Below are 26,644 nucleotides of genomic sequence, written 5' to 3'. Positions count from 1 at the left end.
TGTTCGTGTCAACATGGGCAAAAAAACAAATGATTTTCTTTATTTGTTATTACCTATTGTTGCTAGTAAACAAAGACAAACTCCCATTAAATTAAATCATCCACAAAAATGTAAAAATAGGCCTTTAGTGAAAAAAATAGTTTGTTTTAATAGGCAAACAGTGCTTTTCATTTATGAAACGAGCAAAATAATTTATTTACAAAGCAAAAATGTAACATCTTCCCTCGCTAGCCACGGCAACAACACATTTTGTCCGGTCCGCCATTTTTTTTCTTTGACTCCAACTCACTTGAGTGGAGAAACATTCCAAATTTTGCGTCTCCGTCCATCATTTTGTGACTTTGCCAGTTTAATTCTTCTTCAGATGACTTTTTGGTCATAGAATTGCACATTTCCTCTTCCTTTTGTAGTCTTTTTGCTTGCGGCGGTAGGCTAAAGCTAGCTTGGCGGCCTCCACGAAGACGTCCTGCACGTTCTCCTGGTACTTGGCCGAGCATTCCAGGTAGACTTGGGCGTCCATTCCCCGCTGGGCGGCCTCTCCCTGCGTCCCGCCAGCGAAAACCACCACATTAACATCCAGTGGTTAGTGTCTTCATTTTTATTGTCAAAATTGGAATGTAAATGTGGAAACTGTCCAATCAAGCGTTGAATTCTTTCATAGATCTTTTACATTTGACTACTTTTTGACCATTTGTAATCCCTTTTTTTAAATAAACATAGGAATCTAACATGTTCAAGTCAAATTGTAAATTATTCCCCATTTGTTACCGTCTCCTAAATTGGTGAAACAACTGGTTACATCAGCAAGGACCAAATATATGGTAAATAAATATAACACTTAGATGCAGATTTTTTTGTTTGTATTTGATGCTGAAAATATGACCGCTAATGTTAGCGCTATTTGTGCTAAATGCCGTTATTTGTGGCGCCTCACCTGAATATAGGTAATAGGTGCCTGGTTGATGGCCTTTAACCTCCTGGTGCACTCTTTGTCCTTCCTCAGGTCGGTCTTGCAGCCAATCAGGACCACCGGGACGTCCCGACAGAAATGCTTCACCTCCGGGTGCCACTGGATTCCGCAAAGAAACGCAAAGTCTACCGTCAAACCAACAGGCATGTTTTTTTATTTATTAATTTGTATTTCATCTGATAGAAAACAATAGGCATGACACTAGGAACATTAAAAAAAATAGAGTTTCAGGTTTTTTTGCCTCATTGAAAGGAAACTATACCGTCATACAAAAAAAAACATTTACGCTAATTTATATATACACACGCGCGTCCTTCCTAGTCAAAATAGATTGGACATCCACCATCATCAATGGCAGCCAATAAGCTAACTGACGCTATTCCAACCAAAGATTTGGGGAGTTTCCCTTTTTTTTAAACGATATTTCCATTCTCGTAGCACACGTGTCAAAGTGGCGGCCTGGGGGCCAAATCTGGCCCGCCGCATCATTTTGTGTGGCCCGGGAAAGTCAATCACGAGTGCCGACCCTTCTGTTTTAGGATCAAATTCAAATGAAGAGTATAGATGGATATTACATTTCCTGATTTTCCCCCTTTTAAATCAATAATTGTCATTTTTTAATCCATTTTTTTCTGTGTTTTTAGTTCAAAAATCATTTTGTAAAATCTAAAAATATATTTAAACAAAGCTCAAATAAACATTGTTTTAGATCTATAAAAAATGGAATATTCAGGGCTTTTAATCCAGTTCTTTTAATCCATAATTGTCTTTTTTATTCCATTTTTTCTGTTTTTAGTTCAAAAATCATTTTGTAAAATCTAAAAATATATTTAAAAAAAGCTCAAATAAACATTGTTTTAGATCTATAAAAAAACTGAATATTCCGGTCTTTTAATCCAGTTCTTTTAATCCATTTATAAAAAAAAATAATCTGAATATTATATCTAAAATGATTCAGCCTGCATGAAATCAAGTTGACGTTAATGTGGCCCGCGAACCAACCCGAGTTTGACACCCATGTCCAGTCCAAATGGCAAAATGTTCCATTTTCGAGTCTTCTGATGTTGCCGCCCACTCTTTAGTCAGGCCACTCTTATCTCAAGGCATGACTCTTGACTCAAATAGCAGTCGTGACCTCACGTGGAAAATGCGATATTTCCACACCGCACTAAACAAACAATCCCGAGACAAGGACGCCGTTTTCTAATCTGGTTTCGGGCTCAAAGTCCAGCACCGGGGCAACGTTCCCCGGGTTAATGATAACCCGGAGAATGCGCGGAACGCTAAACGTGAAATTCCCGTTTTGGAGATTTGTCCTCTTTTACCTTGACGCTCACGTTGTCAAAACTGGTGGGATTGGTCACGTCGAAGCACACCAGAATCAGATGGGCCTCTTGGTACGAGAGCGGTCGCAGCCTGTCATAGTCCTCTTGGCCTAAAACCGCACACACGCACACACACGCGGGTGCGTGACGTTAGAAAACCACATCCTGTCTTCCACTTCCTGGCACTTATGATGTAAGACTCCTCGCCGACATTTTACAAGTCAATGAATTAGAGATCTTGGAGGTTTGAATAGGTCAAATAAGGTCATTAAAAATCGCATTTTTAGTTCCTTAAAAGAATATATTGCTATTCTAATACGTGAAGGCGTAAGCGAGAGAAATTTTTAAGTATATCATCGTCCTTAAGCAAAGCAAAATGGAAATAATCCAAAAAAGATCGCCATTTATTGTGAAAATCTCCAGATTCAAAAGGCAACGATTGTGTTGTGCACACAAACCGTGAGCATTGTTGACATTAGAAGTATATAATGTTAAAAGAACTCTAATACATATATTTTAAAAACTATTTAAAGGTGTTTTGGAGGATGTTAGTTTGTTTTTTTATTTAATGACAGCATCATCTAGCTTGATCAAACCACGAAAAATGTAATAATTGGCCTGACACTTAGCATCGGCGCTATGCGTCACCACGTCCGCCATCGACGGCGACAGGCGTCCGATCCCTTCCGACGGGCGACGCTCCGGGTCGCCGCGACCCATCGGACGCCCGTCGCCGTCGACCGACCCTTTTGATTGGTCTCACCCGCCGTGTCGTACACGTTGAGCTTGACTTGTTTCCCTCTCAGGACCACCGAGGTGCTGTATTTTTCAAACACGGTGGGGGCGTATTTCTGTCCAAGGACAACCACAAAAGCGTCAGTCGGCGTCAGGGTCGAGCGGCCCCGCCGTTTGACGCACTCACCTCCGGAAAGTAATCCTTGGCGTGCACCATCAGAAGGGAGGTCTTCCCACAGCCTCCGTCGCCCACCACCACGATCTTGAGTTCCTTTGCGTCGTTGGCCGAGCCGCCGTCTTTATTTTGCGTCATTCCGCCCGGACGAAACTTTTTCAGTGAAGCCCGCCGCTCGCGGCACGGAAGCTTTGCCGAATCGACGGACGGGGAGGTCGCCCGCATTTACATACGAGGCTCATCTTTTTCTTCTCTGGCCGCTTCCCCTTCCTGTCTACCCGGCGACAGATGAGCCGTCATTTCTCCTCGGCGTGCCACTCGCTCACGCACGCGGGGCCGCCGCCTACTTCCTTTATTGCGGCGCGGCGCGTGGGTGTGAACGCCATGTCAAGTACTGCCTCTTGCTGGTTCTTTGCGCGGTTTATCTCACCATCCCGTGAAATGGGATTCCATAAATTGCCTGTTTTTACAAGCAGCGAAACGTCATCTTTTGTTATAACATATTTCAGATTCTTTGCCATTTAACTCTTTGGCTGCCATTGATGACAATAGACAAAAATCTAACATTTATATACACATTGCGTAGAAAAAAAAAACTATTGATCCATTTCAGCACTCAAGTTCTACTCAGTATGATTGAAACGTCATCTTTTGTCATAATATATTTCAGCTTCTTTGCCATTTAACTCTTAGGCTGCCATTGATGACAATAGATAAAAATCTAACGTTTATATACACATTGCATAGAAAAAATAACAATTGATCCATTACAGCACTCAAGTTCTACTCAGTATGCTAACCTATTTTTTTCAGTGCAGAAGATAAAGAATATATGTTGGGAATTTTTTTCAAAATTAATTATTAGCAATAATATATTTTTAGATTTTGATTATTGTTATGTTTTAAAAACAATTCTGGCCAATAAGGTATTTTGCAAGCAGGTAAACATTTGTTTCGTGATGGTATAAAATCTAGTTGCGAGTTTGAAAGCCAAATGATTCAAATAAGGCATTTTGCAAGCAGGTAAACATTTGTTTCATGATGGTATAAAATCTAGTTGCGAGTTTGAAAGCCAAATGATTCATCCATTTCTGACAGTAACGTATACTTCAAAACGTCAAACACTCTTAATGGGATCTTCCTGACCACAAATAGACGGGTTGAGTAAAGAGCAGAAGTGTGTGATGACCTTAAAACTTTCACTGAGCTTCATTGATGGGACCCAGAGTGCATTGGGGGTTAAGTATGAGATAAACACGTTTACTTTTACTGTTCGCACTCAAAGATAAGATAAAAAAACAGTATGGGACCATTCACTTCTGGAAATTGGGATCCTACGGCTACACAGACTGCTTCTGAGGACGATTAATGTACATATTATTACCCATATAGCACTATTGCTTTAATACAACAATGTCTATTAAAAAAAAGCTCATTGTAAATGTTTTTTCTTTACATCCTCGGGCAACTTGACCAATGTTTACGTGATTTTTAGAACAGCTGTAGAGGGGGGATTTTATTTTTATTTTTTTAAGTGAGTGTACTGTCCCTTTAAGAAATTCAATCCGTCTTTTTTCACTATTTCTTTTCAAGGCCTCAAATTAATGCTTAGCTAATACAATTAAAGTTACTTGCAAGGTTTATAATAAACCGTGACAGACAATATTTTGTTGAATTAAAAAAAAAATTGAACGAGAAATAAATTGACCAGGTACATAAAACTAAAGCTCCAACTAGTTCGTTTATTCAATATCTCAAGTTACACTATAATACTGTAATACACAATGACATTGATGCATGCAAGTATGAAAGAGCTGTTAAAAAAAGATTACCAATCTGCATTAGATTCTTCAAAACGACGACAGTAAAGCAGATTGATTTAAAAAAAAAAATCCAAGTAACGTTCAAAAATTCAAAGGGCCAACCAGATGGCTAGGACGATTATTTAAATAAAGCCATCAGTGGAAAAGGGGGGGAAGTAGTTTGACTGCCGACTAGAGCAAATGTTCCGTCGACATACAAGAATCCATTCCGTCAAAATGGCGAACAAAGAAAGGCTTTAGCTGGCCACAACCGTCCAAGATGAAACACGGGGGAAGGGGTACAGTCGCAGTGGAACATTCCACAGCGCTCAAAAGGCTTCCCCTTTCTTTCTATTTTTTTTTCTCTCTCTTTCCTCTCAGGCCCACGCGGACACTAAAGTGGCTTAACGACACGTTCGAGAGCGTCGGTTCATCTCGCAGGAGAGAAAGACTGACGATGGGGGGAGGACGCTTCCAAGCCCCGTGACGTAGCGGAATGCCTAAAATAAACATGGCGAGCCGGAAAAACAGGTCTTTTTTTAAAACGTGCTCGTCAACTTAAAGCCACACCATTTAAGAAACGAATACGTTACATCCAGTCCATGAAGAGGAAATAAGCATATTTAATCCGAGTTTAATGGCGTTTGACTTCAAGTGAAGCTTTTACAAACCGCCTCCGTCAACGGCTTCCCATGACCTTATATGGTAACGTGAGGGTTGCTGAGGCCCGCGAGTTGCCATGGCAACCCCGCCACGGTTCCGATTACCGCCTTTGGGGCCAGCAGTCACAGAGAGCCACCGCGGCCATCTTTTATCCCCCCCATTTCGTCGAATTTTCGCCAATTCACAAAGACACTGGGCGTCTGCTTGTCGTCAAGTGATATGGCAAGTAAAAACGCCCCGTCTGGAGCGTGGAAACGTCGAGAATTTCCCCCTCCCCCGCCTCTAAAGTGCTCTTTTTCTCGAATGAAAAACCGGACCCACCCAGTCTGAAGCACAAGTGCGTTGCTTAATTTGTGTGTGTATGCGTGAGTGTGTGTGAGTGTGCGTGCGTGTGGACGGTGAGAAGCCATTTTGAGAGCGAACAGCCGAGAAACTGCTCGACACTTTTCCACCGCCACGCCACCAAAATGGCAATTGGACAGAAAGAAAAAGCAGTGAAAAGTCCAAGATTTTTTTTCCCCCATTAAGATTCGTTTGCTTTTTACAGGCTTGGATTACATATTTTTTTTGTGAATACCTGCTGTAAGTTTACAATATTGACAAATACACAAGTATTATTATCCATAAGTTGTAATGGAAAAAGTACTGAGGAATCTACTTGTCAAGTGTTCACTGGCCTTTTTTTTTGAATGTGGATGAAAAAAAATCATAGACAAAGTGTATAAATCCATTACCTTTCCAAATAACATATCCTCGTAGTTTTAATGTGGTGATGCTTAATGAGAATGGTCGATGGAGAAGAGGTTTTTAAGGTTGATCTTATCCCGTCTTCAAGGAGAGAGAGGAGAGAGAGCCTGATGGCTTTGCAAACTGCCCCAACGGTTGATGGGTGAAGATTTGTGGTTCACGGGCTGAGAGGCAATGGCAAGAAGCACCCCTCGTTTTTCATTCTTTTTTCTCTCTCTCCTCTCTAGCTTTTGTGCTAATGGATTCCTTCCTTCCTTTTCAGAAGCCGTTTCCCCATCCCGTAATAATGAAATTGTTGGAGGATCCGAAGATGGAGCTAAAACCGTCCCTCCTGCCCCTGCGTCACCACGTAGGCCCGTTGACTGCGTTTGAGGTAAATATCTTCCACCGTGGTCCTCTCGTTCCCTGGCTCGGGACGAGTAGACCTGTTTGTGGATTAGAACGTGCCCTTGGAGCAAGGTCATTTAGTGGGTTTTTTTGGGGGGGTGGGGGTTTGTTAGCACAAACCGTTCTGCCCAGAGCAGTCTTCAAAAATCCACCCGTGTCTGTTGTGGGAGAAAATGTTCAGAGGCATTATTCAAAGCAGTTGGGGGTTCAATTCAGTGCTAACCCAACCTTTCGAGGCCACCAATGTCCAACACTGCTATTCAGAGGCAGACTAACATATTGAATAAAAGGTGGAACTAAGAAAAAAAGATCACTCTAATGACTTTAATGAACAGTAATAACTTGCATGCCATATTTACATTTCCAAACACGGTAGATTAGAAAATGGAACTTACTCATCGCTACTCATTACAAGGCCTCAAATACATTTTTTTAGATACGTTTTTCTCCCCCACCCCCATTTCCCCATAGCCATTAAGCTGTTTATTTACTGCATTTATTTTAAAAAGAGAAAACCAGTATTATGGGTGTGCCGTGTGGCCTGGCCTAAGACAAAGATGAATGATTCCAAGCAGAGGAAAAAAGGCTGAAAATGTTCACAGGGTAATTACATCCAGTACATTCTCTTCCTTCTTCTCAGTCCCTTTTAAAGCAATCATAGGATCTTATCATAGTCCGTGAGAGGTGAGGAAATCGAGTGGAAGATCCTTTTGGGAACAAAGGAAACCCATGTAGGCCATTAAGTCCCTGTGTTTTTTTTTAGGAAAATGGCTGCTGAGAGCAAGCTTTCAGGCCCCCTCACTCTGCTTGCTGTGTGTTGAAGGACTTCTTGTGCCTCCCTCTAATAGCACACGGCTCCTCTTTCTCATCTTGCAGCCGAGCGCTGATTGGCTGGCTGGGCTGCCCGCTGTTAACCAGCCAATTGCCCGAGCACTGCAAAAAAGAAAAAAACACTGCAAGCAATGTCAAACAAAACCTCACGCTTGCCTTAGAAAAACAACAGCCGTCAAATAAATAAATGCTAACGCGGCGACACGGCGTGCGCCGCCATTAAAAGAAGCAAGCAGAAAGGAATCTATTATTTACTACACTGTAATACTCCCATTTCATTGTCGGAGAGCTAGCAAAGACTTAACTCGTTCGTCACACGGTGATAGACGGTTAGCGTCGAAACGTTTTTGCCATTATTCGATTGGAACGACCTGCCAAATCGATATAAAATGAATCCCCTTTGTGGTTGATATATGAATACGAACAGCATCGATGGCGCTGAAACACCATCGTGATTAACAGATGGATCTGTCAAATAATTTTGAAATGAATTCCAAAATTTGGTAAATGTCAGAGTAATCGCATGTGCGATACTATTTTTTAGGGGGCCACATGTGAGCGAAAGAACAAGAAAGGTGTAGTGGTTCCACCATTGGCACACCCTCTTATAACTGAGGAAGTGGCTGTTTAAAACGAACCAATCAGATTCAACCTCACGTTCACCTGAAACTATTGGGAGTGCTTAGGTTTGACCCCAAATAAAAGCAAGGTTTTCCTGTGTTTTAAGTCATATTTTTCAGCAGAAAAAGCTGGTATCAGATGTTTTGTAATTGCAGTATGTGGTAGATTTTTTTAATTTTTATTTGTTTGTTACTGTAATAATCCATATAAAATTTAGTTTCATGATGCAAATTGTTAAAAAAACACTTGAGGATCTTAAATTGTCATGTAATAACATTCATTGCTTGGCGATTCTAATGTGGATTGGCAAGCAATGTCATGCCAAACGTTTTACTCCACCACGACAAAAGTAATTTGAGGAACGTGAACGCAACGTCAAGTGACGTTGGCGATGGGAAAAGACACATTTGTACTTGTTTACGATGATGAATTTATTAAAGGCACCAGCTAGCAGCGAATATATGGATATTCTATCTAAAATGCATCTTCTTTGGGGACTTTTGGAGTTTTTAAATAATATTATAATTGTCGGAGTGTTTGTATGGACGTTTTCGTCACATTACCGAAGCGATTTTAATTAGTTTTCATTGAACGTCGCTCTGTTTGGCCAGTGCGAATAGAGGCAGATTCGTCACGTGCGCGTTGAGGAGGTCAATCGATAGGAGAGAAAAAATCACAGTGCTAATTACAAAAATAATAATTATAATAATTCGCTCACGTACTGCATTTGTGTAATGGAGATGTGGCTAGCCCCTTGCGGCACGGGGCAATTTTTGTCTGTGTTCGAGGAGCGGGTTGAAGTTGTCGTGGCGAAAGTGCGACTGTCGTTTCGACGTGGGGCCAAAGCCCGAGCTAAGCTAAGCTAAGCGCTGTATTGTAGGGGAGACAGAAAGAAGCTACCGTACTCTAGCGAAGCCTCACACGGCAGCACGGACTCGAGCAGCAGCCACACAATATGTGCGGGCGCTCGCTCAAAAAGGAGCCACTCGCACTCTTCTTTCAGCTAAACCATGTAATGTAAGCGGGGCTAAAAACCGTTCCCCTTTTATCTCAGCGCTTTCGACAAGAACGGATCCTCGACCGAGGCGAAACATGTCCAAGCCGGGGGAGAGAAACAAATTGTACGAAGACCATGGCAGAAAGCAGAGTTCAAGTAAGCTTTCGCCCCTCTTTTCTCTACCCTTCGCCTAATTGCCTTTCCGAGTACCGCCGACTCGAGCATGTGTAGCGATTTGGTGGAAGTGTCGCGGACGGGGGAAGGTAAAGGCTGGGGAACTGGTGGTAAGGCACCGACCGAAAGACCGAGCGAGTGAGTGAGCGAGGGTCGGGTGCTTGTAACAACCGCCGCTGCCTCACATTAGCCCGGCTTCGCCTTCCCCCGTCCCCCCGTGTGTGTGTTTTCAGCGCTGGCCAACGGTACCGACGGCCACCCCGGCTCGGCGGAGAAACGGAGTCACCACTGGAGAAGTTTCAAGATGCTCATCGACCCGGCGCTCAAGAAGGGATCGCACAAGCTCTTTCGCTACGATGGACACTCTTTCAACATGCCCGTAAGTGGACCGCCGCCGCCGCCACTGCCGCCGACGACGACGACCTGTCAGAGTAACCGGAGGAGGCGACCTCCATGACGGCTTCTCTTTCCCTCGGACCCAGCCGTGGGTCAAAAGCCAGCACTTTCCACTACTTTTGTTGTTTACTTGTCACGGAGAAAGCTATGCTCAAGGTGGATGACAGCATGTGGTCCCTCCTCCCAAACAGAACTCGGGATTTCCCCCGGTGGAAAGCGTCCGAGACCCGAGGATCGGGCTCCTTTGGACCAAGTACAAGGAAACGGACTTGCCGGTGCCCAAATTTAAGGTAGACTTGATTCCATCTGTTTTTCTTTTGGGGCTTGGGCAGACCGGGGGTAGTCAGTCGTTCCAGACACACCCCCCTTTGCTCTTCTAGGCTTTTCCAGGACAACTGTTGTGCTGTGTGTTATGCGTAGAGGACTAATATCTTATTTCTGGAGCCCTGTACTGTGGTCAAAGGCAGCTTTTGTTTGAATCTCTAGGACACTTGTTGTGCTATATGTTCATTCAATAGCTAGAAATGAGCTCTTCTTTTACATTAGCATGCTGACATTTAAACATTCTCCTATGACCTGGCATCCACATGTGGACATCACATTTTTGGTTGTCAAAGACTACAATGTTAAATATTGGACTACAAGGACCTGTCGTCCACTTATGATGTGGACATCAAAAATAAAACACCCCAGTTCAATTGGATTTGACGGCTTTCACTTTCACTAGCAATGAAGTTACAAGTGGGAAACTTATTTTCCTATTCAAATGATTATCTATTAACCGTTCATGATCTATTTACGGACACGTTAACTGCATTGGATTGGAATATGGGTCATTTTGGCATTTGAATTCAAAGAATCTTACCTGATACAAACCCTGCCTTGTTCCCTTCCCCCAAGATCGACGAGTTTTACATCGGGCCCGTGCCCCCGAAGGAGGTGACGTTCGCCCGCCTGAACGACAACATCCGCGAGGGCTTCCTGACGGACATGTGCAAAAAGTTTGGCGACATCGAGGAGGTGGAGATCCTGTACAACCCCAAGAACAAGAAGCACTTGGGCATCGCCAAGGTGGTCTTCGAGAGCGTCAAATCCGCCAAGGTGGCCGTGCAGATGCTCCACAACACGTCCGTGATGGGAAACATCATCCACGTGGAGCTGGACCCCAAAGGTAAGGCAGACGCTGCCTGCCGTGCGCTAGCTACTTGGAAACTACGGGCTAATTAAATTGACTGAATGTAATCCCAGCTCCCACAAGCCCCTGGCGGAGGGCGCCATCTACTCCCCAGTGTGCTTAATTTAAACCCTGTAAACAAAACGCTAAAGTCGTCCGGCCTCCCCATGCAAATCTACTCTGCGCACACTTGTACAAATAAATCCCAGTTCCAGGCAGGTGGGAGTATTATTTCAAATGTACATAGCAACAAAAATGTCCATAGGCGGCCAATCAGGTTGCGGCGATTGAACTGTCCTCTCAGTTCAGATGGATTGGATGTCAATAGACGTCAATGGCGGCTAATGAGAAAATATGATTTGAGTGAAATATGGCTAATGGATTTTGGGTCTTTCCCACTATGTATTTATTTTTTGGCCCCTGTCCAAGTTTTGAATATTCTGCCATCTTAAAGTTTTAAATGTGAGCACACCGCAACCACAACAAAACACTGTTATTTTTACTATTAAACATCCAATTGGATGCAGGTTGAAAATGTTTCCCACTGGGACTTGGATTGAACAAATAATTTTCCCGTAAGAGACTTTGTAAACATGACTAATTGATTTCAGTATTTGTTGTAGAAAAGCGTTTTAACACAGCTAACACAAATTGTAGTATGTAGTATGTAATAGTAAGATGACAAGCAATGACTGATGAAAACTTCTTGGCTAACCAAGTCGACTTGAGCAGACAGCCATTTTCAACATACAAAGTTAATTCTATCTCGGTAGAAAAATCTTGGTGGTAAAGTAGTGCTTAAACCCGATGAACCTTTGCTGCTCCTCAGGTGAGAATCGCCTCAGGTACTTCCAGCTCCTGATGAACGGAAGCTACACGCCGCGGACGCTACCCGTCGGCGGGGAGGAAGCCCGAGAAGTTTCTCCTCGCAGCCTGGCCGAAGCCTTGTTGGTAAGAAGAAAAAAATAAATCACCCGCTTCCTATTCTAGTGGTCAAATGTTAGCTTTAGCAAAAAAAAATGCTGAGGTCAGCATGCCATTTTTATGCCACTTTCAAAGGCTTAAAAAAAATGCCCTTTGACCTTGCTGTCCATGCTCCTCCCCCCGTGTTGTGCCCTTTATACGCCAATTGGGGAGTTCAATTTTTTACCCCTAACATTGAGGTTTTCCTAAAGATAGCATTACATTTATATTAGCACCCACTCATGAATAGCCATAAGAATGCCTAGTGTCATTAGCTTTGAAAAGAACGGGATATTGAGGGTTATTGTGAATATTATTTTGACGTACAAGACTATTTTAAGTCCGCCGGCGCTGCGAGGTCTCCAGTTTTGGTTTAACCAATCGGCACCCCCCTTTTTTCCCTTCCCAAGGCATGCGAGCCCATCCGCCGGTTGTCGGAGAGCAGCCTATCTTCGGCGGTGGGCTCGTTACCTCCGAGCGGTGGCGGCGGCGGCGGGGGCGGGGCCTCCGCCACGCCGCTGTCCCAGGAGACGGGATACTCCAGCGCCAGGCCGGACACCCCCCAGTCCCAAGGGACGCCGCGGCAATCCGGCACCCCCTTCTCTCAGGACTCCAGCTACTCCAGTCGCCAGTCCACGCCGTCCGCGTACCCGTCGGGCCGGGCGGAGAGTTCCGGCGGAGGCTACAAGTCACGGAGACACGAGAGCAAGTTCCAGGACGCGTACAACCGCAGGCCGGAGAGGCCGCAGTACCGCAGCAACATGTACCGCGGCGGTGGCGGCGGCGGCGGCGCCTCGGAGCAGGCGTCCTTTAAGCAGCACCACCTGACCCCGCCCGAACCGCCGCCCACCACTCCCTCTTTCTCCTACTCGGCCCCTCCCCCGGCAGCGTCCACGCCCAACTTCAAGTCGGCTTTCTCACCCTACCAGGCCCCCATGCCCCCCGCCTTCCCGCCGTCGGAAGCGGCCTTCCGCCACTCGTCCCAAAGGGAGGGAGGAGACTACCCGCGGCCCCCCCAGCCCCCCGCGACGCCCCCCTCGGACATTCTGCCCTCCAAGGATAGACCGGAAACCCCTCCCGTCCCGGAGCCCCCGCCGGAACCCGAGCCGGAGCCCCGGCCCGACACGCCTCCCCCCCGGACGCCCGAGCGGCGCCCGTCGCCCGGGTCCCCCGCCGACCCGGAACGCAACAGCCTGGACTCGCGCATCGAAATGCTCCTGAAGGAGAAAAGGACTAAACTGCCCTTCCTGACGGAGCGAGACTCGGACACGGAGGTGCGAATGGAGGGAAGTCCCATTTCCTCCTCCTCCTCGCAGATGTCGCCCATCGCGCCGTACGCGGGAGGCGGCGAGGCGCCCAACTCGCGACCGTGCAGCACCGGCCTGGAGGACATCAGCCCCACGCCGCTGCCGGACTCCGACTCGGACGACGAGGCCGTCCCGGGAAGCGCCGCCTCGCTGGCCAAGTGGGCGGGGTCTCCCCTGGACCGCGAGAACAACAATCAAGGCCAGGAGGATCATCCTCGAGGTCACGCGGAAACGGACAAGATGGAGACGGTAAGCTCGGACTTCGTGAAAACATGGGACCGTCAAAATTTGGGGGCGGAAACCGAGGTTGGCGATAACGATGATCTCGGGTCGCGGCCGTATGACAATTATCGAAACATAGCTGGGGAAATTGTCGGATGATTTTCTTTCACACAGCTAATAACAAAAAAAAAGCTCTTCTCAATCCTGCCGTGAATTCAAAGGAACCAAAATGGCTTTAAAAATGAACTGATTTTAAGTTGACCCCACATTATGTTGACAGTACTGAAAGCAAAAATAAGCGCTCAAGCACTTTGCTACTCTTCCAAGGGCTTCAAAGTCATTTCACAAAGGAGCTCCTTGCCCGCTATTGACCATTTGTTCCCCCTCCGCGTTGGTTTTTTTTTTACTTAAAAAAATGTCAAGACTGTGAAACTGATGGTCCACAGAGCCACCAGTCGTCCGGAGAAGACATGGAGATCTCGGACGACGAGATGCCCGGCACGCCCACCGGCGAGGGCGGCGGCGACAAAGGCGGCATCGTGGTCAACTCGGCGGTGTCCCCCATCCACGGCATGGGCCTCCCCCTGGCGGGCTTCTCCCACCTGGCCCACCAACCCGGCTTCGGCGTGCCGCACCACCACCTGGCGGCCGTGGCCGGGCACCCGGCCCACCTGGCCGTGCACCCGCACCTGCTGCCCCACGTGGCCCACTACGGCCCCGGCATGATCCCGCTGGTGCAGATGGAGCTGATGAACTGCTTGCGTTGGGAACAGTGGAGCACGGTGCCCATGTCCTTTCAGATGCAGCAGCAGATGCTGAGTCGCATGGCGCAGACCAGGGGGCCCTACCCTTACCCGCATTACCTGGACGGCGCCGGGCCCTTCGCCGCGCACTACCCGCACCCGTCGGTGGGCGCCGCTGCCGCCGCCGTCGGCGCCCACGTACCGGGGGCGCAAGCCTGGCAGCACCCGGCCATGCCCGTCTTCAACCCCTGCGTCCCGCCTCCCGGCTACGAGGGCAAAAAGGAGGACCCCCACAAGGCCACCGTGGAAGGGGTGCTGCAAGTTATCGTCAAAGAACTCAAGGCCATCATGAAGAGGGACCTCAACCGCAAAATGGTGGAGGTGGTGGCCTTCCGAGCCTTCGACGACTGGTGGGAGAAGAAGGAACACTCGGCCAAGGTGAGTCTCCGCCCCGTCTTGCTCGTACACGCTAACATTTTCACGGCTGACGGCGAATCTGGTGGCGCTAGGCGTCCTCGACTCCCATCAAAGGGGCGGCGGAGGGCAAGGAAGAAGAGCGGCCCAAACCCAAAGAGACCATCGGCTCCAGCCTGCTGGAGAACTGGAACAAGGGCGAGGGTCTGGGCTACGAGGGCATGGGCTTAGGAATCGGCCTGCGAGGAGCCATCCGCTTGCCGTCCTTCAAGGTCCCCACCGCGTCCGTCTGGACAAAACGCACGGGACGCCGCCGACCGGGATGGGTGGACGGAATCCTCTGAATTGTGTCTGTCGCACGCAGGTGAAAAGAAAAGACCCGCCGGAAGCCGTCACGGCGGGGGAAAACAAACGAGCGCGACCCTCCGTTCCCGTGGATGACGAGCTGGAGGACGAAGGTGAGCGGCGCCAAATTGTCCTTTGGCCTCTAGAAACCCCCCCAAAACTAGATTCCATTCTAAGCCCAAGATTTCTATATAAAATATGTATAAACAATTCGAGGATTTGGGTTAGTGTGTCATGTCAAATGTTGTCCAATTCGGGCCACGACATTCACGTTCTGCTCTCCGCCAGACCGCGACCGAGACCCGGCGGAACGTCCCTCGGACGACTCCAAAATGGACGCCGACGGCGTGATGACCAAGAGGAGACACTCGCGCCCGCTGGACCTGGACAGCGAGGGCGAGGAGGAGGCGGAGACCTCGGGGAAGGAGGAGTCTCTGGGCGATCGAGAGGAGCCACCCGCCGAGACGGCGCCCGCCGACCGGCCGTCGTCGCCCGGCAAAGTAGGCCAAAGCCGACGCGTGTTTTTCAAAGGCCTCGCCAACACGGTGTCTCGTTTCGGGCAGAGCGCCGACGGCGACTCCTCCAGCGACAGCACGTCTTCGGATTCCTCCGACGACGGTACTCCTTTTTGCAAATCTGGCCGTCCCGCAACCGGCGCCTGACCGCCGCCGCCTCTCCCCCCGTAGAATCGGAAAGTTCGGCGTCCTCCGCCAGCAGCTCGGGCTCCTCCTCAACCAGCTCCGACTCCTCCGAGTACGAGCTGAGCTCGGAAGAGGAAGTCTCGGAGGCGGAGGAGGTGCAGGCGGACGAGGAAGACGCCGCAGGGGGCAAAGCCAGCAAGACCTCCTCTTCCTCTTCGTCGTCTTCGTCTTCATCCTCCGACGACGAAGGAGGGACGGCTGCCGCCGCCGCCGCCACGGCGGAGGAGCTGGGCCAGAAATCCGGAGACCTCCGACCTCCCAGTCCCGAAGAGGAGCGGCGAGCCACGTCGCCGAAAGTCGTCCCAGGTAGGATTTTTGGCCTTGATTCTTTGGATCCAAGCGTTTTTTTATAGATCTAAAGCAATGTTTATTTGAGCTTTATTTTTATATTTTTAGATTTTACAAAATGATTTTTGAACTAAAAACACAAAAAAAATGGATTAAAAAATGACAATGATTGCTTTATAAGGGGGAAAATCAGGAAATTTAATATACATCTATACTGATCCTAAAACAGAAAGTCGGCACTCATGATTGACTTTCCCGGGCCACACAAAATGATGCGGCGGGCCAGATTTGGCCCCCGGGACGCCACTTTTGACACGTGCTCTAAACAATTTGGGCCTCCCCGTGCTTTTTTTTTTTCAGTCAAAGAGGACAATGCTGACGCCAAAGCCGAGCACCTCCGGCCGCCCACTCCCACGGGCGCCCCGCCGTCCGACGGCGAGCCGGAGAGCAAGAGCAGTGGTAACGCGGCGGCCCAGGGAGCGCCGGCGACGCCGGGCGGACTATCCCCGCCCCCACGCCAGCCGGCCCCGGACGCCTCCTCCGTGCCCCGGGGCGCTTCGGCCTCTTTAACGTGCCTCCCTCTGCCGCCTCGCCTGACAGTAGAAGGCGGCTCGCTCCCGCGGGCCCACCCGCAACCGCACCCACCCGCGGACGAGGACGTCCCCAGGACGCCGGGCCGGGACCTGACGGAGCGAGCCCGCGCCCTGGGCAAGTCCCAAAGCACGGACACGGCGCCCAAGACGCCAGGCGGCGACGCCCCGCTGACGGGGAGCGGCGCCCCCCTGCTGGGCTCCCCGCACGTTCCCGGTAGTCCCTTCTCTTACCCCGCTCAGTCCCCCGTCCTCAGCGCCGGAGTCCCTCGCACTCCCGGCCGGGACTTAACCTTCGCCCCCGTCTTCCCCGAACCCTCGGCGCTCGGTCGGAAGATCTCCTCCTCGAGCCCGGAGCGGCGGCCCGTGTTCAAGGAGCCGCACGCGGGCGCCCTCGCTAACCTGGCCTCGTCGACAGGTGCGGCGCGCCCGGCCGGCCTCCCCGCCGGGGACGACTCGGAGACGTCGGACGAGGTCCCGTCCAAGAAGAAAGGCGGACGGGCCAAAGGGAAGAGGATCCCGCCGCTCCCCGAGTCGCCGGAGGGAAGTCCCCCGCGGGTGGCTTCCCCCGAAGACGGGAGGGCGCCGGGCGACTCGGAGGACGGCTTCCTCTCCCACGAAGAGGACGCCGCGGCTCCCCCGGCGAGGACCGCCGTGGCCAAGCCGGCGCGGCGGACACGACGGGGCTGGGAGGAGCTCCTCCTGGAGAGCCTGTCCCCGGTGGCCACGCCGCCTCGCTCCTACTTCTCCAGACGCAGCGACTTTGAGGAGATGACCATCTTGTACGACATCTGGAACGAGGGCATCGACGAGGAGGACATCCGCCTCCTGCAGGTCACTTACGACAAGATGCTGCAGCAGGACAACGGCAACGACTGGCTCAACGACACGCTTTGGGTCAATCACCCTCATATCCTTTCACCCAACCGAGGCGGTCTTTCGGAAATGGAATATTTTTCATTTTGTGTTAAAAAAAATTACTGTCAATTCAAAAATTGAAAATCACAACAATGACAATTGCTTATTTGATCCATTTTATTCATTTAAAAACCAAGGAAAGTCACGTAAATATTGACGTTTATATTTGCTTTCAGTCTGGTAATTGTTTTATAATATTTAAACATGCAATTAATTTCTCCCTGCTGATTTCTGTCGTAAAGTTCAACGTTTTCACTTGTTTTTAAAAAGAAAACGTATGTAGATATCCTATTCTGGCGCCCTCTGGCGGCAGCTTTGCCAAAAGGTTCCGTTCCTTTCCTTGACCGCCCGGAACAGACCAACGTCCCCCGGGTAAAGAAGAAAAGGCGAGACGACGGCATGAGGGATCACGTGACCGGCTGCGCCAGAAGCGAAGGCTACTATAAGATCGACAAGAAGGACAAGATCAAGTACCTGCAGAGCACGCGGCTGCAATACGAGGAGCCGCCCATCGACACACAGGTGAGCCTAGAAGTCGCCTTTTTGGAGGAGATTGGAAAAAAAAAAAATAATTTTGTCAAATGCCCCATCCCGAACCTAATACGTGTTGTAATTCTCAGGGCATGAGTATTCCCGCGCAAGTCCACGCCTCCACCCGATCCGGCTCCGAGCGGCGGTCCGAGCAGCGGCGCTTGTTGTCGTCCTTTGCGTGCGACAGCGACCTGTTGAAGTTCAACCAGCTCAAGGTGAGCGCGCCAAGGAACGAACCGCTTGCCGAGAGGCGGGAGGGACGTTGACAAACGTCTACCCTTTCCCCCCGTCCAGTACCGCAAGAAGAAGATTCGATTCTGCAAGTCGCACATCCACGACTGGGGGCTGTTCGCTTTGGAGCCCATCGCCGCCGACGACATGGTCATCGAGTACGTGGGCCAAAACATCAGACAGGTGAGAAAGAAAGAAAAATATTTTCATCATCGTCGTCATGGAACATTGAGGATCTATCGCAGGGCTCGCCAATTTTTTTTGACAGAGAGCCATAAATAATTCCTATTTTTAAAGATCAGAAGTTAAAAGTCAAAATACATTCAAATGTGTGCATTTTTTGAGCATCTTAAGACTTTAAAAGTAAAAAAAAGTCAATTATTTTCACAACATTGCTACGCTAATGCTAATCAATGAGACAGGAAGGTCTCATTAAAAATAATGATGATTAAAGAGGTGCTAGCGGTAGCCATATTCACCCATCAAAGCGGTCACGTACGGCTCGCGAGCCGTAGGCATCTCCCCCCCCCCCCCCCCCCCCCCCCTCCCCCTCGATCGACTCCCGATTGCAAACCCGGTCTGGTTTGTTCCCCCGCGCTCAGGTGATCGCGGACATGCGCGAGAAGCGTTACGAGGAGGAGGGCATCGGTAGCAGTTACATGTTCCGCGTGGACCACGACACCATCATTGACGCCACCAAATGCGGCAACTTTGCACGCTTCATCAACCACAGCTGCAACGTAAGAACCCCGACCGCACGCTCGCTCTTTCGATATTTTCCCCCCCAAAAATTGTTCTTTTCATCCCAAATGACTGCGCCTTTTCAGCCCAACTGTTACGCCAAGGTGATCACGGTGGAGTCGCAGAAGAAGATCGTCATCTACTCCCGGCAGGCCATCAACGTCAACGAGGAGATCACGTACGACTATAAGTTCCCCATCGAGGACGAGAAGATTCCCTGCTTGTGCGGAGCCGAGAACTGCCGGGGAACCCTCAACTGAAAAAAACAAACAAAAAGAAACAAAAAAACTGCCAGAGTTGATTGTTTACCATTACGGTGCTGTTCCAAAACGAGTGACGCTACTAAAAAAAAAGATGAGCTAGCGACGTGCTATCCCAAATCATGGAGGACCGCACACGCAAATAACGAAGGATGGAGGAAATTCCTAAGCTTCTCGACGCCATTTAATGATTTCCCCGATTTGAGGAGGCTTCTCATCACACGTTTCCGTCAGCGTTTCAATTTTGGACGCACTTCCGCTTTGCCTGGCAGACAAAACTTCTCGATACTGGAGTATTGTTTTTGTGTTGATATTGTACACTTGTACAGAAAATCCGCAACTTTTTTTTTTTTAACACATCATGGCTCGGTCTCAATTTTAAGATGTTTTGTAGAGAAAAGACTGAATATTTAAAACAAAAAAACAGGCAAAAAAAGTATTATCAGGGATCTGGAAAAGAATGAAAAGCTGCGTATTTAAAGTCGAACCCATGGAAAGGAGGTCCACTGTGTCACCTTCCATTTTCCCCATTTTTGGAAAGATTGTTTCTTGTAGAAACGTCTTGATTGCGCTCTTTCTCTCGTCTCCAACGTGTACATAAGCCAACTGTGAATATGATACAAATCTATATTTTTGTTCCCTGAGGATTTGCTACACCATCCGAGCTCCAAGAGCTGTGTAACATGAGATTGCCGACGGCGATTCGTAGCGCCGCATTTCAGCTTGTGTCAAGCTTGGCTTTTTTTTCTTCTTTGTATTCATTTTTTTTTGGGTTGTAAATTCAACAAATCTTTTTTTTGCGGCGTGGGGAGGGGTCGAGCAAATGTGGTAAATCGGCATTGGAAGGGGATTGAAAATTCAGCTTGCTCCTCCAGTCTATTTATTACATGGAAAACGTATGAATGTGTTTTGGGGGGGATAAATTGAAATAAAAGCAATTTTGCATACATCCATAAACACTGCTTCTGGGTCTTTCTTCAGAAGACAGGACACCTTGGAATTGACAGAAAATGCTTTAATAACAGGTCGTGGACAACCTCGATTCAGAATATAATTATTAATCTACATTTGATTCCTTATTTTGCTTTATGTTGAACTTGATTCTTACGTAAAGAACGTGTTTAGAATTTCAACGGTACAACGACGCAGTTCCACGCCTCGCCTCTAGGTGGCGCATGGACAAACCGAGCGTCGTTCATTACTCACAGGGACTTCCGGTTCCGGTGTTTCCAGTGTATTTTTCGTTTGTCCAGCGTGCCAAGTTAGGTCGCGGGAATTTCAATGAAAACTTGTATATTGGATAAAAAAGGAGTCCCGTTTTTATCCAGCAACACCTTTGACTACATTTAGTATCACAATGACCGAGGTAAAATAATCTTATGTTGCTCTCCGTGACTTTTGCCTACTGCTCGTGGCAGATCGATGCTAGCGGCTAGCAGCTAGCTACTTCCGAATTGCATTTTCATGCGTTTAAGAGTTTGCTTGGCCTTTTAAAAGCCAACTCCTTTTCATTCTTATCATTTCAACTTTTATGTGCACGCAGGACGTCCAGAAGCACTCGGTCCACACGCTGGTCTTTAGGTCGCTCAAGAGGACTCACGACATGTTTGTGTCGGACCAAGCCAAGTACATCGCATTGGACGAGAAAAGGTAATTAAAAAAACATCAATCGACTAACTCTGGACCCTCACAGTGCCCACAAGTTAATAGATGCTTGCATATTGCTATTAATGGAATGGGAAGGGGTTTTTAAAATAGGCAGTGGGTCCGTAGCCGGTAACCGGTCCAAATAGCCTATATGGCCCCATATGGCTATTTAGCCGGTGTGACAGTATATCTTATTTATTTATATAGTAAACCTTCGCCCTCCTTTCATATTTTCACAGCTTTTATCAAATAACAGTACACTATCTCAACATTATATTAATATTGCTCTGATTTGTCTTTGATTCATCAAAACACAGGGATACTACTTTAATGTAGACTATAGTCAATCCATTATGAGAATTGAAATGTGGCAATATTTCTCCCATTTCTAAAGCAATACTCACAATAATTGGCAGTTATTGTGTATTTTATAAGTGGCAATAACACATCAAATTTCAATAAGATTGGTTGAATGGTTTAGAAAAATTCCCTATTCACTCAATGTTAAATAATACAGTCATTAAATCCCTATTCACCTAATGTTAAAATCTATCAATTGCATGCTAATTGGGTGAACAAGAAAATTCTTTAACTGTCCATCTGATGTTTATCAAATTTGGTGGCAAGTTTACCACTTATAAAATAAATAACTGCCAAATATTGTGAGTATTTGTTAAGAATTCCCAAAATGGATTGACTTTGCCTATAGCTGTTTCTACTCACACTGTACTAACACTTATAGGTATTACTTTCATGTAGACAACTGTGAGATAACATAATACTGTTACCATTAATGTTTGTGTGCTTTTGTTAATAAATGTATGCCATAAAAGTTGAGTAGGCCTAGATATCTTTATATAAAGGTCCTTATCAATTATCACATTAAGGAAATAAACCTTATAAAATGTAGTTTCTTACTATTTACCCCACACAGAATTCTTACCGGCTAAATAGCCATATGGGGGCATATAGGCTATTTGAGCGGTTACCGGCTAAATCGCCCCTGGGACTATTTGACCGTTTACCGGCTACGGAGCCACCGCCTTTAAAATAACGTTGCTGTTGTTGTTTTGCTGAATTTGCAGTCACAAGCTGAAAATGGCGGTGAAACTGAAAACCGAGTACGATGCCGTCCTTCACATGCCCATCTTGAAGGAGCCCAAAGAACGAATCACCGTACCCAGCAACAATATGCAACTTCAGCTGGGTTACACGCAACCAAGTAGGTCATTTATCAACCGCAGTTATTCCTCGGGTGTAGTGACTGACCCGTTGGCTATTTTTGCCCACTAGTCCATTTCATTTTGTTTGATTGATTGTTGTTGTTTCTATTTTTCTTTTTTAGTATCCGACGAGCCAGACTACATGATCACCGGGACACATGCTTATCCCTCGGGACCAGGTAAGATAAAACGACAAACACTATAGAAATACATTAAGACACGCCACCACTCCAGTTCATTTATTTTATTGCTCAAATAATGGCACATTTCTCACCAAGGAACACTATATAACATTTATCAGAAAATTTCTTAACATAGAAAAAACGATTTGCACATAAAAACAGAGCAAACGTTAAAACTAATGACCTGGATTGGGATAAAATCAGAAGGTTCATCCTTACCTTAGCTCAATAAGACATTAAAAAGTATACAATCTCTAAATTAAGCTTAATTTAAGTGTATGATGCAAACAGCATTGAAACCAATCATTTCTTGATTTAAAACAAGTCAAATGGAAGTTCACCCTGCCATACAAAACCTTCATGCTAAAAATAATAATCTAAATCACTGGTGTCAAAGTGGTGGCCCGGGGGCCGAATCTGGCCCGCCACGTCATTTTGTGCGGCCCGAGAAAGTCAATCATGAGTGCCGACTTTCTGTTTTAGGATCAAATTCAAATGAAGATTATAGATGTAGTATATTATATTTCCTGATTTTCCCCTTTTTAAATCAATAATTTCAATTTTTCATCCATTTTTTTCTTTTTGTGTTTTTAGTTCAAAAAGCATTTTGGAAAATCTAAAAAATAAATAGATAAAATATTTTCTGTTTTTCCACTTTATTGAACATAGTTTAAGAATATTTAGTTTCCTTTTGAAATGAGAAACAAATGATTAAAAGACATTTTCCCTCAAAAAATATAGTTTGGATCTATAAAAAACGGAATATTTAGGGCTTTTTGATCTAGTTCTTTTAATCCGATTAAAATAAATTAATTTATCTAAATATTATATCTAAAATGGACATGAAATCGAGTTGACGTTAATACGGCCCGTGAACCAACCTGAGTTTGACACCCTTGATCTAATTCATTCATTTTCTGAAGCGCTTATCCTCACAAGGGTTGCTGGAGCCGATCCCAGCTAACTATAGACCCCATTCATTGGTTATATTGTCATTTTCTAAGTAGCCTACAGTACATACATAGCGCCTTTCTCCCCCACTGTGTAATTATACTAATAAAGGCTTGTTAACGACTAGGTGTGGCGCTGACGGCGGACACAAAGGTCCACAGGAATCCCAGCGAGGCCGGCGTCCACTCCATGGCTTTGGCGCTGCCGCCGTCGCAGGCCGGGTGAGTCTCCGCCGCCCGCGCAAATGCCGCAAACGTCCCCGCTTAACGTGCGCTCTTCCAGCCAAGACGCCGTCCGCACCGCCGCCGGCGTCCCGGAGATCCATCGACACGCCGGGGCGGCGGAGCGATCGCTGCCACCTTCCGTCACGTCGGTAAGTCCCCCGGCGGACCCCCCGATGGATTCGGCTTTGGTATTCTTCGCCTTTTTTTCAAGCAAGCTTTTTTTTAATGTTTCTGGTAGTCGCTGGTGGAAAGCGTCGGCGGAGGCGGCACCAGGACGTCGGCGCTTATGAGGCGAGCGCCCAGTGTGCCCAAGCCTCAGTGGCACCCGCCGTGGAAACTCTTTCGGGTGAGAACCGTGCCCGCTCCCCTTTTGCTTCCAAGGGTCGCCGACTTACGTTTTTTTTTGCGCCGCCGCAGGTCATCAGCGGTCACCTGGGCTGGGTGCGCTCCATCGCCGTGGAGCCGGGCAACCAGTGGTTTGTTACCGGCTCTGCTGACCGCACCATCAAGGTGACTTTTTGGAGTGACGCTGCAAGTGTTTTTTTTTTTTTTTTGAAATACGGAATGAATCACAAGAGCTGTGTTGTGGCTACTAGATCTGGGACCTGGCCAGCGGGAAACTCAAGCTGTCGCTGACGGGCCACATCAGCACGGTGCGCGGCGTGGCCGTCAGCACTCGCAGTCCCTACCTCTTCTCCTGCGGCGAGGACAAGCAAGTCAAGTGCTGGGATTTGGAGTACAACAAGGTACCGTCCGTCGAACTAACCACCATGCCGACGGGTGGCTAACCGAGACGACCGCGGACGCAGGTCATCCGCCACTACCACGGCCACCTGAGCGCCGTGTACGGCCTGGACCTGCACCCCACCATCGACGTGCTGGTGACGTGCAGCAGGGACGCCACCGCCAGGGTAGGCCTCGCCTTCGTATCGGCCTCTGGCCTTTTTTTTCTTCCCTATCTGACCCCACGTCTTCACCCCTCCGTCCAGGTGTGGGACATCCGCTCCAAAGCCAACGCGCACACGCTCACCGGCCACACCAACACGGTGGCCACGGTCCGCTGTCAGTCCGCCGAGCCGCAAGTCATCACCGGTAAGGCCCCGCCTCCGCGCCGTCGTCGTCGTCCGTCTTGACCCGCGCGATCTTTCGCAGGGAGCCACGACTCCACCATCCGGCTGTGGGACTTGATCGCGGGCAAAACCCGAGCCACGCTGACCAATCACAAGAAGTCCGTCAGGAGCGTGGTGCTGCATCCGCGACAGTAAGTTGGAAAAGGCCTCGTAGCGAGCGTGTTGGTGGCGTACAAACGGTTAAGTGATCAAAGGAGACGAGCGTCACTTGACTAGCAATTTTATTGGTGAAATTGACAATGGGAATCACTTCTATTCTCTCCCCAGGTACACGTTCGCCTCCGGCTCGGCCGACAACATCAAGCAGTGGATGTTCCCGGACGGCAAGTTCATCCAGAACCTGTCGGGTCACAACGCCATCATCAACACGCTGGCCGTCAACTCGGACGGCGTCCTGGTGTCCGGAGGTACGTGGCGGGTTCCGCCCCCCGGTTGGCGAACGGCGCCGTCATCGTCCGCCTCTGCCTCCTAGCCGACAACGGGACGGTGCACCTGTGGGACTGGCGGACGGGCTACAACTTCCAGAGGATCCACGCCGCCGTGCAGCCGGGCTCCCTGGACAGCGAGTCGGGGATCTTCGCCTGCCTCTTCGACAACTCGGAGAGCCGCCTGATCACGGCGGAGGCCGACAAGACCATCAAAGTGTACAAAGAAGACGACACCGCAGTGAGTCCTACAAAACAAATGTCTCACTTTTATCGACAGCGGTGGCCAAGTCCTGGTCCCGGAGAGAGCCACTATCCGCTCTGTTTTCCATATCTCCCTCCACCAACACACCTGAATCACATCATCGGGATTGCGATCAAGCTTGCTGGACAGCTTGCTTGATTGCAATCCCGATGATGTGATTCAGGTGTGTTGGTGGGGGGAGATATGGAAAACAGAGCGGATAGCCGCTCTCCAGGATCGGACTTGGCCACCCCAGCTTCTCGAAGTCACTTGAATTAATACTGAATTTCCCCCGCAGACGGAGGAGAGCCACCCCGTCAACTGGAAACCAGAAATCCTGAAGAGAAAAAGATTCTAAAAGTCAGTCAGTTCTCTCCTACTGCCCCTTTTCTTATTGTATGATTATGTTTTTAGCTTTTGTTGTTCATTAAACCCATTTAAAAAGACTACTTACTCCGAGTCTATTTATAACGGGGATGCCCTATGGGGGTCCTACTATACCGTGGACTGACCCACTATCTTTATGTTTGACAACTTAGAAGATGCGAGATAAGACTACCTATCGCATGGTAAGCGTTGGCTCTCCAATGTAAGCCAAGTAACCAAGCCACCTTCCTACAATAGCACGGACTGACTCACTATTTTGCCATTTCAGCTGACAAGTGACAACTTGGAAGATGCGGGCCTCGAACCAACTACCATGGTAAGGTATCATTCTACTATTTTTAGCTAAGTGCCCAACCCACCCACCTCCCTACAATAGCATGGCCTGGCCCACTATTTACTGCTTGACCTGATAAGACGGAACTTGTCAACAGACAAACAGTGTCAACACTGTCAATTTCACACTAGAGCAGGGGTGACCAAGTCCAGTCCTCGAGAGCCGCTATCCGGTCTGTTTTCCACATTCCCCCTCCACTACCACACCTGAATCCAATTATCACGATCAAGCTGATGAGTTGATCGTTTGATTCAGGTGTGCTAGAGGAGGAAGGGGGGGGGGGGGGGGGGGACAAACCGGATGGCAGCACTTGAGGACTGGACTTAGTCACCCCTGCTCTAGTGTGGAATTGACAGTTTTGACACTGTTTGTCTGTTGACAAGTTCCGTCTTATCGGGTCAAGCAGTAAATAGTGGGCCAGGCCATGCTATTGTAGGGAGGTTGGTGGGTTGGTTCACTTAGCTAAGAATAGTAGAATGATCGCTTACCATGGTAGTTGATACGAGGCCTGCATCTTCCAAGTTGTCACTTGTCAGCTGAAATGGCAAAATAGTGAGTCAGTCCGTGCTATTGTAGGAAGGTGGCTTGGTTACTTAGCTTACATTGGAGAGCCAACGCTTACCATGCGATAGGTAGTCTTATCTCG

The 26,644-nt window shown here is 48.1% G+C and overlaps 3 protein-coding genes across 9 annotated transcripts; 2 read left to right on the top strand and 1 right to left on the bottom strand.

Annotated features, from left to right (window-relative positions):
* Nucleotides 1-234: 234 nt before the first annotated feature.
* Nucleotides 235-3,628, bottom strand: rhof (ras homolog family member F). Its single transcript, XM_077623399.1, has 5 exons — nt 3,218-3,628; nt 3,059-3,146; nt 2,296-2,405; nt 935-1,069; nt 235-541 (listed from the first exon to the last, which is right to left on the bottom strand). The coding sequence occupies exons 1-5, from the start codon at nt 3,428-3,430 to the stop codon at nt 377-379; spliced, it is 711 nt and encodes a 236-aa protein (XP_077479525.1). The 5' UTR covers nt 3,431-3,628; the 3' UTR covers nt 235-376.
* On the top strand, nt 1,014-20,208 carry setd1ba (SET domain containing 1B, histone lysine methyltransferase a). 7 transcript variants are annotated; one of them, XM_077623391.1, is made up of 22 exons: nt 1,034-1,113; nt 5,389-5,538; nt 6,506-6,594; nt 6,680-6,790; nt 7,568-9,409; nt 9,661-9,806; nt 10,015-10,113; nt 10,724-10,994; nt 11,827-11,948; nt 12,371-13,516; nt 13,936-14,670; nt 14,742-14,918; nt 15,011-15,104; nt 15,280-15,491; nt 15,555-15,609; nt 15,678-15,998; nt 16,341-17,481; nt 17,845-18,010; nt 18,109-18,234; nt 18,314-18,433; nt 18,853-18,990; nt 19,078-20,208. In XM_077623391.1, exons 5-22 carry the CDS (start codon nt 9,349-9,351, stop codon nt 19,249-19,251), a joined length of 5,304 nt encoding a protein of 1,767 aa, XP_077479517.1. In that variant the 5' UTR covers nt 1,034-1,113; nt 5,389-5,538; nt 6,506-6,594; nt 6,680-6,790; nt 7,568-9,348; the 3' UTR covers nt 19,252-20,208. The 7 variants fall into 7 exon arrangements, with proteins under 7 accessions (XP_077479519.1, XP_077479517.1, XP_077479522.1 ...); XM_077623396.1 differs by lacking the exons at nt 1,034-1,113; nt 5,389-5,538 and adding an exon at nt 5,660-6,252 and having other exon boundaries at nt 16,341-16,787; nt 16,989-17,481; XM_077623393.1 differs by lacking the exon at nt 5,389-5,538 and having other exon boundaries at nt 1,014-1,113.
* A 246-nt stretch (nt 20,209-20,454) lies between these two features.
* On the top strand, nt 20,455-25,723 carry plrg1 (pleiotropic regulator 1). Its single transcript, XM_077623608.1, has 15 exons — nt 20,455-20,617; nt 20,795-20,901; nt 21,984-22,120; nt 22,244-22,300; nt 23,382-23,475; nt 23,537-23,627; nt 23,717-23,824; nt 23,896-23,988; nt 24,075-24,224; nt 24,288-24,389; nt 24,468-24,570; nt 24,631-24,739; nt 24,876-25,015; nt 25,081-25,274; nt 25,576-25,723. The coding sequence occupies exons 1-15, from the start codon at nt 20,609-20,611 to the stop codon at nt 25,633-25,635; spliced, it is 1,554 nt and encodes a 517-aa protein (XP_077479734.1). The 5' UTR covers nt 20,455-20,608; the 3' UTR covers nt 25,636-25,723.
* The last annotated feature ends 921 nt before the right edge of the window (nt 25,724-26,644 follow it).

This window comes from Stigmatopora argus, chromosome 16 (assembly GCF_051989625.1).
Source record: "Stigmatopora argus isolate UIUO_Sarg chromosome 16, RoL_Sarg_1.0, whole genome shotgun sequence".
Lineage (NCBI taxonomy): Eukaryota > Metazoa > Chordata > Actinopteri > Syngnathiformes > Syngnathidae > Stigmatopora > Stigmatopora argus.
The sequence above is the reverse complement of the archived record's forward strand: the minus strand, read 5'-3'. Positions and strand labels throughout refer to the sequence as shown.

What these genes read in the sequence shown, in the direction of transcription:
- rhof (XM_077623399.1), bottom strand. Translation starts at nt 3,430, where the DNA reads ATGCGGGCGACCTCCCCGTCCGTCGATTCGGCAAAGCTTCCGTGCCGC. An exon ending in CCAAGGATTACTTTCCGGAG is followed by an intron (nt 3,147 to 3,217) that starts GTGAGTGCGTCA and finishes GTCCTTGGACAG; the next exon opens with AAATACGCCCCCACCGTGTT. An exon ending in CACCTATTACCTATATTCAG is followed by an intron (nt 542 to 934) that starts GTGAGGCGCCAC and finishes GGCGGGACGCAG; the next exon opens with GGAGAGGCCGCCCAGCGGGG.
- setd1ba (XM_077623393.1), top strand. Translation starts at nt 9,349, where the DNA reads ATGTCCAAGCCGGGGGAGAGAAACAAATTGTACGAAGACCATGGCAGA. An exon ending in AGAAGGAACACTCGGCCAAG is followed by an intron (nt 14,671 to 14,741) that starts GTGAGTCTCCGC and finishes TGGTGGCGCTAG; the next exon opens with GCGTCCTCGACTCCCATCAA. An exon ending in AGCCGCCCATCGACACACAG is followed by an intron (nt 18,011 to 18,108) that starts GTGAGCCTAGAA and finishes TGTAATTCTCAG; the next exon opens with GGCATGAGTATTCCCGCGCA.
- plrg1 (XM_077623608.1), top strand. An exon ending in GCTGGGTTACACGCAACCAA is followed by an intron (nt 22,121 to 22,243) that starts GTAGGTCATTTA and finishes TTTCTTTTTTAG; the next exon opens with TATCCGACGAGCCAGACTAC. An exon ending in CTGCTGACCGCACCATCAAG is followed by an intron (nt 23,989 to 24,074) that starts GTGACTTTTTGG and finishes TGTGGCTACTAG; the next exon opens with ATCTGGGACCTGGCCAGCGG.